Raw genomic sequence first — 12,500 nt, forward strand, 5'->3', positions numbered from 1 at the left:
GTTGTTGTTGTTACCTCCCTGTGTAAAGGCACAACATAACAACACCTAGGTACTCGTCATGCATCTTCATCTTGATCTTGCTCAATGTGACCCGAGTGCTGAATGACTGGCCCAGAGAAAGCAGGTCTCAAGATGTTCATCGAAACACCTCCAGATACAAGGATATTCATGAGAAAACTAACATCGTGTTCACCTGCCTGTGATGATAAAGTTGTCCCTTTTAAACCTCAACTCGGATAAAACGTCGAAACAATGACCCAGCGAAGCGGAACGCAACACAAAACTAGTTTGAACTCGAACGGTACTCGGTAGAGCACGTACCTCCGGCACGCTCAACGATCTACGTTTTGTATCCCACTGATAGTCCGGATCTGGATCCGGACTCGAACCGAAATCGAATCTGCTCGTTCTTGTCACCGAACCAACTCGTCCACCTCGTTTAGTCCGAATCCGTCCACAACTTTTTCAGATATCCTGCTCACAGACAAACAGGTGAAATCACAACCTCCGTCCATATTCAGTGGCAGAGGTAACTAACCACAGTGGTGAAGTGTATTTAACCAAGAGGTAACTAACCACAGTTGTGAAGTGTGTTTAACCAAGAGGTAACTAACCACAGTTGTGAAGTGTGTTTAACCACAGTAGTGACGTGTATTTAACCAAGAGGTAACTAACCACAGTTGTGAAGTGTGTTTAACCACAGTAGTGACGTGTATTTAACCAAGAGGTAACTAACCACAGTGGTGACGTGTGTTTAACCAAGAGGTAACTTGGGTTCTTTTGAGGGTTTTTAAAAATATATATTTATTTTTAAAGGCTCACTTGGCTGGCTGTGGCTGGATGGGTTTGAGGGTAGAGGAGCAGCAGCTGAAATGTGAATCCTATCCAGGTTCCTTTTGATGTCTTCATCTTTGCTTTTTGCTAGTTTGGGTTCCTTCTGATTACTCCAATGCAGGAATGTACGTATTTGGTGTTCCATTTGATTTGAAGCAAATGTATTTAAATCCCATTCTGAATTCAATTGAATAATAATGAAAAATGTCATGGGTCAGGCTCAGGGTCAGGTGTCCAATCAAAGCGGGACCTCTTGGTTGCAAAGAATGCCACGTTATAACTGCTGGCAGTGATGACCAACTGCCAGCAGTTATAAAGCGGCAGTTATAATTATGTCTCTTATTAATCACGTAACACCAGTACACAAAAGCCTCACAAAATGCACCATACAAAACTGCACAAACACCAAACAAAACCAGTTCTGGCGAGGGTCTGCAATATCTGTTTGCTCTTTCTAGTTGTTTTTCTCTTTCTCCACCACCCGACTGTCAGTATGCGACCCTGCTACCAACTATCAACTTGCTCCTCTATGAGTCCATAATTTTTTATTTTAAAAATAAAGGATTTGAGCATTGTCACTGTCACTGCAACCTCCAGACTGTTATGTGACATCTGTTGGTGAAATGATTAGTTTAAATATATTGATTGGTTGTAAGTGGTGCGGTATCCATCAGTGGAAGTTTGATTCATGTGCTGAAGTATGATGGAAGTATCCTTCTTCTCTTGCAGTTCATCTGCACAATGACTTCCTGCTAAGCATTCTGACGAAGTGTCAGATCATGGTATCTGTTCCTGGTAAGTTCAAATGCAGACAAAAACGAATGAAACCATTTATCCTTCTTTTTATCGTGTACATCTCGTTGCTTCATTGTTGGCAGTGCAGTACTTTTGTTTTTGTTCCTTCGCTTTGAGTTTGACATTTTTGTAGCTGTCAGGCCCCATTGTGATACCGATATTGAAAGGACGTATTTAATAATTTAAATGGAGTTAAAGATTGCTTTTTGCAAATGTTAAGATGATTATTTGTTTTTTCATTTTTTTTTTGTAACAATTGTTCCATTGTTGGTTCTTCAACTTGGTGGTTTATTTTTGTATCTGCACTTGTTTACAAGTAAACTGGCTTGGGAAGAAGAGAAGGGCATACATTTTGTGATGATAAATTATGGTACTAGTGTTGCTTGTTCATTTGGTCATATGTCTGGGCACACCACGAGGGGAAGGTGGGTGGAGTCCTGGGGGGTGGGGACATAACCCATACCACTTGTCAGTTAGATCAGGATGGTGGCCTTGTTTTGACAGTCACCAGATCATTACTATCAGTCTCATGACAGATTGGTTCTTTCTTGCTCTTTATCTTCCTTTCACCTGGTCCTACCTATTGCACAATCTGCCCTTTTGTCCTTTTGCCCCTCCTCATCATGCTTTCATTCTGTAACCCATTATTGGTTAACCTTAATTGAAGCTTTATCCTTGCTTGCACTACTTTATCCCCTCTTTTCTCCGACTCATGGAATCACCTTCCTGAATCCATCTAATCTCACGTTCTTCCCTCCATTCCTTCAAAGTGGCGAGTTGCCACTATCTCAGTTAATCTTCTGTTTCCCTGCCAAAGTCTTTATCACCTCCGTTCATCCTTCCCCATGCTAATTGGTGTCAACCCTCCTCTTTTGGATCCTTTTCACATGTCTGATGTCTGCCTGTTCCTTGCTGTTTCCTGCCTAATTGAAACCCTATCATCTTCTGTTGTTTCCCTTCTCTATGACTCGATTTAAAAATAAGAATTGCAAGTCATCTGCCCATACTCGTATGAGGGTGGGGGTGGGGGGGAGAGGTCGGGTTATTTAATACCCAAGACCGTATGCAAGATTTGGCAGAGATTGTCCTGGTCGTTTTAGATGCAGCAAGGACCACCCGCTCCCTCCGAGTCGGCCCGGAGGCGAGGATGGGGGGGGGGGGGGAGGAGGCGCGGGCGGATGGTCAGGGAGCTGGTGCAAATATATTTTGTGCTGTCGCTAGTAATTCTCTCTTTCTCTCTTTCTCTCTTTCTCTCTTTCTCTCTTTCTCTCTTTCTCTCTTTCTCTCTTTCTCTCTTTTTTTTTTTCTCTCTCTCTCTCTCTTTTTCCTTCTCTCTCTCTCTCTCTTTTTCCTTCTCTCTCTCTCTCTCTCTCGCTCTCTCTCTCTCTCTCTCTCTCTCTCTCTCTCTCTCGCACTCTCTCTCTCTCTCACCCTCTCTCTCTCTCTCACACTCTCTCTCTCTCTCACGCTCTCTCTCTCTTTTTCCTTCTCTCTCTCTCTTTTTCCTTCTCTCTCTCTCTTTTTCCTTCTCTCTCTCTCTCTCTTTTTCCTTCTCTCTCTCTCTCTCTCTCTCTCTCTCTCTCTCTCTCTCTCTCTCTCTCTCTCTCTCTCTCTCTCTCTCTCTCTCTCTCTCTCTCTCTCTCTCTCTCTCTCTCTCTCTCTCTCTCTCTCTCTCTCTCTCTCTCTCTCTCTCTCACACTCTCTCTCTCTTTTCCTTCTCTCTCTCTCTCTTTTTCCTTCTCTCTCTCTCTTTTTCCTTCTCTCTCTCTCTCTTTTTCCTTCTCTCTCTCTCTCTTTTTCCTTCTCTCTCTCTCTCTCTCTCTCTCTCTCTCTCTCTCTCTCTCTCTCTCTCTCTCTCTCTCTTCTTTTCTCCTCTTTTCTCCTCTTTTTCTCTTCTCTCTCTCTCTCTCTTCCCCCCCCCCACTTGCACTGTGCAACGTGTACAAGAAAATCTGAAGTTGTCAAGCCACCCTCATGAGGGAGAGAGGGAAATTATTTTGTGCCCCTGCCTGACCTGACCCTGTGTGCCCCAGCACGTATGCAAAATTTGGTGGAGATTTGCCCAGCCATATTTTTTGTTTTTCCTATGATTTTTCAGATGTACACACTTATTTTATATACTGGAGGATGATCTTATTAGATTGTTATTGTCCAAGTTTTTCCTTTAATGCTGAAAGAAAAATAAATTCTTCTCTTTTTCACTTTTCACAAAAACATGTATCGATAAATGCGGAACGCCAAAGCTTACAAGGATTCTATCCTGAACCTTAAAACATTAAACCTTCAAGTTTTTTTTTTTCGCTAGAACGCGACAATTATCCTTTGGTATGAGCAGTGGATTTCTCCTCCTTTACCTCCTGTCTCGTACTTTAATTACTGCCTGTCCTGTGATGTGTTTTTTTTGTCGTTTCCACCTTTTGTATTTTTCCTGATTCTGCAATAACCTGATCATACTTTGTCATTGTTTTCTATCATCACTGCCTTGTTCCCTTGCTTTATTTTCAACGTTTTTGGGCCTCAGGGATGAAGGATGGGGGCCCAGGCCGCTCCGGCAAGTCGAGCCGTAAGAAAAAGTTGCCATCGTTGAGAGGAAAGTTTGAGGTGAGGGCTTGTAGCATCTCGACATTTCAAGCAATTATAGTTAACACATGCCTTGTTGAAGTTTAGCAAAATGTGAATTTAAAAGTATAGGCTCCATCACCTTGTTATACTAAAATATGTAATTTGTTGTCTGTCTGTCTGTCTGTCTGACCACAATACATTCGGTTGTTACTTATCCAATATGAACCAAACTTGACAGGGGGGACTCAGGGTCACACGACGGAGGATGTAGCGACTTCATTTGCCCCCCTCCCTTGAGGGGGTTTCTGCCTTGGACAAACTCCGTGTTATCGTGTATAAATAGCTTATCATAGCATTTCATGGGGGCATGCTTACTGGAAGTAAATATTATTACAACCCCAAACTAGTTTGTCCAATATATGATTACCTTTTTAAACAGTTGTTACTGTTGTTAAACACTAAACTGAGAGATTTGGCGGAAACCTGATGTCCTTGAGGCATTCTATGCTTACCGCACCCCCACAGACGAATGTATCCGAGCCGTTTTGACTTGCTCGGCCTCTAGTTAGGCCCCAGTGATCTTTAGCTAATAAACATGCTGAAACTAGTCTTAATGCATGAATGATGTATCCTTTTGCCTGTCTGACTTTTCGAGCCATCAAATTATATGTGACCTGAATATTGATTGTTTTTAATTTATATACATCTTGGGTCCTCGGATGTGATTTCTCTCATCATGCCTTCAAGTGTGACATGAAATATTGCCCCTGACATTGGACTTCCGGTTCTGGGTTTGGAGCATTGGCAGGTCTCCTTGGGGGCTCCCTGCTGACAGTCTCAAAGTTAAGTTTCCGGTCATTATCTGTCCTGTTTTAAATGTTTATTTTCTCACCTACATGTTACTGTGTGTTCCTAGTTAGGTTTTGTTTCAAAAATCATGCTATTTTGTGAGATTTCGTCAAACTTATTCTTACTGGGTGCTTGAGGCCTATCCTTGAGGCCTGAGGCCTACCCTTTGTTCCCCTCTGTGTACGATCGTGTTTATTTGTTTTTTTCTCCCATTATCTTCAATTTCTATCTTTCCCACTTTCTTAACGTCCCCCATCCCAACTAATCACTCTATTTCTTATCTTATCTTAAAAAAAACCCGCTACCTTTCTCCGATTCTTCTTCTTCTTCTTCTTCTTCTTCCTCCTCTTCTTCCACAATTGTTTTCTACAACACTTCCATGACCTAATCTGTTGAAAACTCTCTCAAACATTAACTAGAGGGGGAGCACTCTGTAGAGTGCAAAACCTCCGCCGCCAATACTGCTGGGTCACTTAAGTGAACCTGATATCCTATTCATTGTAGGTCAAAACGGATCAGACTCCACTGAACCACGATTGAATAAACTAAACTAGATCATCACGCATGTAGAAAATGCCCAAAAAATAAAATCGATGTTTTTAAAAAAAAAAAAAGTTGCAAATTTTTTTTTTTTCCTCTAACAAATTTTTTTTGGGGGGTTGGAAATCACTTAAAACGTGTAGAAATGCAAAAACAAAAATTCAAACTTTTTTCAAAATGGCCGCCACAGCGGCCATATTGGACTTTGGACCAAGTCCAAAATCTAATGGCATGATCATTGGACCATACCTAATCCCCCCACCAGGTTTCGTCAAAATCCGTCGGAGTTTTTTTGTAATACTGTTCACAAACAAACAAGCAGTCATAGACTGGTACTTACGAAATCGTCAACTTGACCTCTGACCTTGTCTCATAAAAGCTGTCTCGGGAGAAGGTAGCGAGGCAAACCAGAAGTTTCTACGATGATTCTGTACCAAACCATCAAAAATCGAATGTTTTGGATGTTTGACCTCACTGTGACCTTGACCTTTGACCGATTTTGACCAAAACCTAATCAGCACTAGCCATCACCCTCCTGAATCACGTGGTGTAATTTGACATTGGTAGCTTCTTCCGTTCTCGAGTTATCTGCACCAAACCAGCAAAAATCGAATATTTGACCTCACTGTGACCTTGACCTTTGACTGATTTTGAACAAAATCTAATCAGCACTAGCCATCACCCTCCTTAATCACGTGGTGTAATTTGACATTGGTAGCTTCTTCCGTTCTCGAGTTATCATTTTTTGTATGTTTGACCTCACTGTGACCTTGACCTTTGACCGATTTTGACCAAAATCTAATCAGCACTAGCCATCACCTTCCTGAATCACGTGGTGTAATTTGACATTGGTAGCTTCTTCCGTTCTCGAGTTATCTGTCCCAAACCATCAAAAATCGAATATTTGACCTCACTGTGACCTTGACCTTTGACCGATTTCGACCAAAATCTAATCAGCACTTGCCATCACCCTACTGAATCACGTGGTGTAATTTGACATTGGTAGCTTCTTCCGTTCTCGAGTTATCGTGCCTACAAACAAACAAGCAGTCATAGACTGGTACTTACAAAATCGTCAACTTGACCTCTGACCTTGTCTAATAAAAGCTGTCTCGAGAGAAGGTAGCGAGGCAACCCAGAAGTTTCTACGATGATTCTGTACCAAACCATCAAAAATCGAATGTTTTGGATGTTTGACCTCACTGTGACCTTGACCTTTGACCGATTTTGACCAAAATCTAATCAGCGCTAGCCACCACCCTCCTGAATCACGTGGTGTAATTTCACATTGGTAGCTTCTTCCGTTCTTGAGTTATCATTTTTGGATGTTTGACCTCACTGTGACCTTGACCTTTGACCAATTTTGACCAAAATCTAATCAGCACTAGCCATCAGCCTCCTGAATCACGTGGTGTAATTTCACATTGGAAGCTTCTTCCGTTCTCAAGTTATCTGTACCAAACCATCAAAAATCGAATATTTGACCTCACCTTGACCTTTGACTGATTTTGACCAAAATCTAATCAGCACTAGCCATCACCCTCCTGAATGACCTGGTATAATTTGACATTGGTAGCTTCTTCCGTTCTTGAGTTATCGTGCCTACAAACAAACAAACAAACGAACAAACAAACAAACGAACAAACAAACAAACAGAAACGGAAGTCATCAATATACTTACGAAATCTTTAGATTTCGTAACAAACAGAAACGGAAGTCATCAATATACTTACGAAATCTTTAGATTTCGTAAGTAATAAACAGACAGGGGTGAAAACAGTAACCTCCGTCCATCTTCAGTGGCAGAGGTTAACTCGAGGGGGAGCACTTCGGAGAGTGCAAAACCTCCGCCGCCAATAATGCTGGGTCACTCAAGTGAACCTTATATCTTATTCATTAAATATGTCAACAGTGCTGACAGAGTTATAGTTCTTTTCTCCATTTTTTTTTGGGGGGTGGGGTTGGAAATCACTTAAAACATGTAGAAATGCAAAAAACAGAAATCGAAATTTTGTTGAAAAAAAAAAAGCTGCAAAAATTTTTTTTCTCCAACAATTTTTTTTGGGGGGGGGAGGTTAAAAATCACTTAAAATATATAGAATTGCAAAAAAAAAAAAAATTTTCTCAATTTTTTTGGGGGTTGGAAAATTACTTAAAACATGGAGAAATGCAAAAAAAAATTTTTCTCAAACAATTTTTTTTGGGGGGGGGGGTTGGAAATCACTTAAAACATGTAGAAATGCAAAAAAAATTAATTTTTTTCTCTAAATTGTTTTGGGGGGGGGTTGGAAATCACTTAAAACATGTAGAAATGCAGAAAAAAACATTTTCTTTTTTTTGGGTGGGGGTAACAATTTTTTTGGGGGGGGGTTGGAAATCACTTAAAACATGTAGAAATGCAAAAATTTTTTTTTTTTTCTTGAACAAATGTTTTTTGGGGGGGGGGGACCAAGTCCAAAATTTAATGTCATGATCCTTGGACCATACCTAACCCCCCCACCCCACCAAGTTTTGTCGAAATCAGTGGAGGAGTTTTTCCGTAATACTGTTCACAAACAAGCAAACAGAAAGGGGTGAAAACAGTAACTTCCATCCATCTTCGAAGATGGCGGAGGTTAATAATAACAATAATAATAACAAAAACGATCTCTTATAATGCTTCATCTTCCTCTTTCACACGTGTGGTACTCTTTACTGTATCAGAATGCACCACTCTTCTGCTATTTAAACAGACTGCTCTCAATTCGACCTTTCCTTCATACCTTGCCGAAAAAATCCAACTGTTACAGCGTTTCTTCTCTCCATTCTCTGAATTCGCCTTTATTGCATCCCTCAAGAAATGTGTTTAATCGCATAACTGACCTAAAACTTTTAAAAACCCCAGTTTGCTATGAATGTTCGCTTTCCATCAACCATTCTTTTTTTCCAACTTCAGTGCCAACTCGCTCTTCTCACCCCTCACTCTCAAAGCAACCATCCCACTCTTCTCCCTCCAAGCCTCCCTCTCACCTCTCTCAAAAATTCCCCTCACCTTTCTCCCACCATTCATCCCCCTCACTCATCCTTCCCAAAGTTTTCCCCCCTCCCATGCACAAAGCTTCCTCCTTCCACTGCCCTCTCACCTCCATCTCTTCACTCCACCTCCTCAAATCCTCAACTGCCTTCTTCCCCCTCTCTTGTGCCCCCTCTCCCCCAGCACCACAGAGCCTTTTCTCCTCCTCATTCGGCCCCCTCCCCGAGCTATTCTGCAATCCCCCACACTCTTTCAACAACACTCCTTACCCCCCCTCCTCCCTTGTCCTACCCTTCCCCCTCCCTCCCCTGCACCCAAAGCCTCCTCCCCTACCTCTTCATTAAAAGTATGGACCTCAAATATCCGGGGCCTTCGCTCAAACCTTTCAGATCTTTCCATACAGGTTGCCACTGACAAACCAGACATAATCTGCCTAACAGAAACTTTCCTCCCCCAAGACGTGTCTGACTCCCAAGTATCTCTCCCTGGTTACTCCCTCCTCAGGTTTGACAGACCTGAGCCACATCCTGGTGGAGGAGTTGCTCTATTCCTCACTCTCCATGCACTGCCCTCACTCTCCCACACCCCCAGGAATACCTCTGGCTATGGCTTCCCCTCAACTCCCACCTCATGTTTATATGTGTAAATACCATCCACCTAACAGTGATGACTCTATCTACACCTCACTATCTGAAAACATGGACCAACTTCTATCTTCTCATCCAAATTCTCTCTTCCTCATATGTGGTGACTTCAATTGTCATCACGCCAGTTGGCTAGGTGTGGGTACCTCTCTCACCTGCCATGGCACCTCAGCAAAAGCTTTCTGCGACTCATTGGGACTGACTCAATCGGTCAACTTCCCGACCCGGATCTCAACCAATGGTACTCCATCTCTTCTGGATGTGATTTTGACAAATTTCCCTGACAATATCTGCTGCTCTTCCTCCACTCCAATTGGTTCTTCTGATCACGTCCTTGTCAAAGTGGACATCTCTCTGGCTATTATCAGAGAACCACCTCAATGCCGTCGAGTCTGGCATTTCACTCAAGCCGACTGGCAGGGTCTCCAAGCAGCCCTCAAACTTATAGATTGGTCTCCTATCGCTACTTTCTCCAACATCAACTCTTCCTGGGAATTCTTTCAAAGAAACTTGCTCTCCCTCATGCACAGATTTATCCCCTCTCGTCTTCAGTTATCCTACCCTTCCTCCCGCCCTTGGTTCACTGAAGCTTGTGGTGAGGCAGTTGTCCTGAAACAACTTGCCTTTGCCTCATGGAAAGCAAACCCAACTGAGGGCAATCTCAGTTCTTTCCACAAAGCTCGGAACAAGTGTGTATCTACCCTCAGGAGAGCCAGAAAACAACATCTTTCTCATCTCATGTCTGAACTCTCAAACCTCTCTCTCCTCAAAATACTGGTGGCATCTAATCAAATCTGTTTCTGGTGTATGTTCCCCCTCCATCCCCTCCCTTACCTCAAATGGCAGCACTGCTGATACCGCACGTGAAAAAGCTGAATGCCTCAACTTGGTGTCTGCAGCTAAATCTTGTGTCCAAAACCCATCACTTTCTCTCCCCACCTTAACCAGTCACACCCAACTGTCCCTGGACTCTATCCTTTTCTCCTGACAAGGTGGAGAGCTTGTTGTCAAACCTCGACTCAGATTCTGCAACCGGTCCAGACGGCATCAGACCACGTGTCCTCAAAGCCTGCTCTTCTGCTCTTGCTCACCCTCTCTCTGTTCTATTCACCCTCTCATTTGCTCAAGGCCATCTGCCATCTGCTTGGAAATCAGCAAACATCACTGCCCTGCACAAAAAAGGTGCAAAAACAGATCCCTGCAACTACAGACCAATCAGCCTTCTCCCAATCATCAGCAAGGTTATGGAATCCATCATCGCTTCAGCCATCAAATCCTTCCTCTTCTCTTATGGCTTGATTTCTGATCATCAATTTGGTTTCAGACCAGGTCACTCTACCCTGGATATGCTGCTTCTGCTCTCCCAACAATCGATGGAAGCCCTCAATGCCAGACAGGAAATCCGAGCCGTATCCCTGGATATATCACGTGCTTTTGACACAATCTGGCACCCTGCCCTGCTCACCAAACTCTCTTCCCATGGTATCCAAGGCCATCTCCACTCATGGCTCGCAGACTTCCTCTCCTGTTGCAGTCAACGTGTGGCCCTAAATGGAGTTCTTTCATCCCCCCTTCCTGCCCAGGCTGGAGTTCCTCAAGGTAGCGTTCTGGGCCCTATTCTTTTTCTGGTTTTCATCAATGATCTCTCCGACTCTCTGGAAAATCTTCCATAGCTCTTTGCTGATGACTCCCCCCTCTGCCGTACCATCGGTCATCCCTCAGACCGGCAAGCAGTAGCTTCTTCCCTCACTGCTGATCTGGATAAAATCACAAACTGGTCCAACACGTGGAACATGTCTTTCAATCCACACAAATCTCACACTCTCACGATGCCTCTCCGAAAGGACCATTTAGAAAACCGCCCCATCCACTTTCTCAACAATCCTCTGGAAGAAGTCATTTCTTTCAAGCTTCTGGGGCTCACTATCTGCCATGACCTTTCCTGGGAAAGCCACATTTCAAACCTCGCCTCCAAAGCCAGTCGCCGACTGGGAATCCTCCGTCGTGCAAGGTCCTTCCTCGGCTCACCTGAGCTCCTGACCACTTACAAAGCTTTTGTCCGCAGCCTAATGGAGTACTGCTCTCCCCTCTGGGCTGGTGCTCCTGCCTCCCACCTTTCTCGGCTTCACGCTGTAGAAACCAAGGCATTTTGGATCATTGGCATCTCCTGCAATGAGGCTGAGTCTTTGGGCCTCTCACTCAATCACCGCAGGTTGTTCAGTGGTCTTTCTGTCTTCTACCGTCTCCTCTCCAGCTTCGCCCCCCCCTGCTCTCTCTGTGATTCTCCCCACCACATTTCCGCAGGGCGCTCAAGGTCCGCCAACAACCCCCTTCTGATAAAACTACCAACATCACGAATCACTGCTCACCTTCACTCTTTTATTCCTCTTTCTTCCCGCCTTTGGAATAAACTCCCTCACTCTATTAATTCCCATTCTTCCCTCCAGGCCTTCAAGACGGCTGGTTCACCACCACCTCTTATCATCCCCCATCCAAATCCTCGATCTTTTCTCCACCCGATAATCCACCCAAGCCCACCTCCTTCCAATTCCCTGCTTTCCTTCCTGAAAGTCCCTGTAATGTCCATCTTCTATTCCCCATGTTCCCCGTCCCATCCCTCTCCCTTCCACAGATCTCCAAATGTCTCTGTTCCCCACTATTTTGTCCTTCTCACTCCCTCCCCTCCTGTCTCATGCCCCCCTTGATGTGCGTTGTGTGTTAGCTCTCATACGAGCCTCGACAAGGTATACACAAAATAAAAATAAAAATACAGGTCAATATACGTCTGGGTCAGGCCTGAGGAGTCATGGATTTACTGGATCATGGGGTGTGGTGCTGCTGGTACTTGTGTGGGAGGACGAAAATCTGAGGTTTCAGGTCCTTGGTGCTTCCAGTCTTGTTCCATGGATGTGAGACTTGGACTCTAATCAGGTACCTGAGATGGAGACTTAATTCCTTTGGTATCGGGTCTCTTCGGAGAATCCTTGGCGATCGCTGGTCGGACTTTGTGTCCAACAAGCGGTTGTTGAGAGAGACTGAAATGAGATTTGTTACCTGCATAGTCTGTGAGCGTCAGCTGCGGCTGTATGGACACGTGGCTCGTTTTCCTGATGCTGATCCTCCTCACCAGATTCTCTCAGCGAGGGAGTCTCGTGAGTGGGGAGGCTAATGGGCCGACCACGTGCCTCGTGGTTGCAGCAGATTGATCAACATCTCAAGGAAATAGGGATGGGCCAGGCATCTGCCTGTGGGATGGCCAGACG

At 44.0% G+C, this 12,500-nt stretch overlaps 1 protein-coding gene across 5 annotated transcripts in view; it reads left to right on the forward strand.

Annotated features, from left to right (window-relative positions):
* Window positions 1-12,500, forward strand: part of TADA1 (transcriptional adaptor 1) — a 29,567-nt gene that overhangs the window by 1,015 nt on the left and 16,052 nt on the right. For all 5 annotated transcript variants that reach the window (XR_015051390.1, XM_085855573.1, XM_085855574.1 and 2 more), the window contains exons 3-4: window positions 1,564-1,629; window positions 4,151-4,230. Coding sequence is in view for 4 of the 5 variants with exons in the window: in XM_085855573.1 (XP_085711699.1) it covers window positions 1,564-1,629; window positions 4,151-4,230 (146 nt within the window). In the remaining variant the exon portion in view is untranslated. The remainder of the gene's footprint in view (window positions 1-1,563; window positions 1,630-4,150; window positions 4,231-12,500) is intronic.

The sequence above is a fragment of the Eptatretus burgeri genome, chromosome 14 (assembly GCF_056783735.1).
Source record: "Eptatretus burgeri isolate ZD-2024b chromosome 14, Ebu_testis_v1, whole genome shotgun sequence".
Taxonomy (NCBI): Eukaryota; Metazoa; Chordata; class Myxini; order Myxiniformes; family Myxinidae; genus Eptatretus; species Eptatretus burgeri.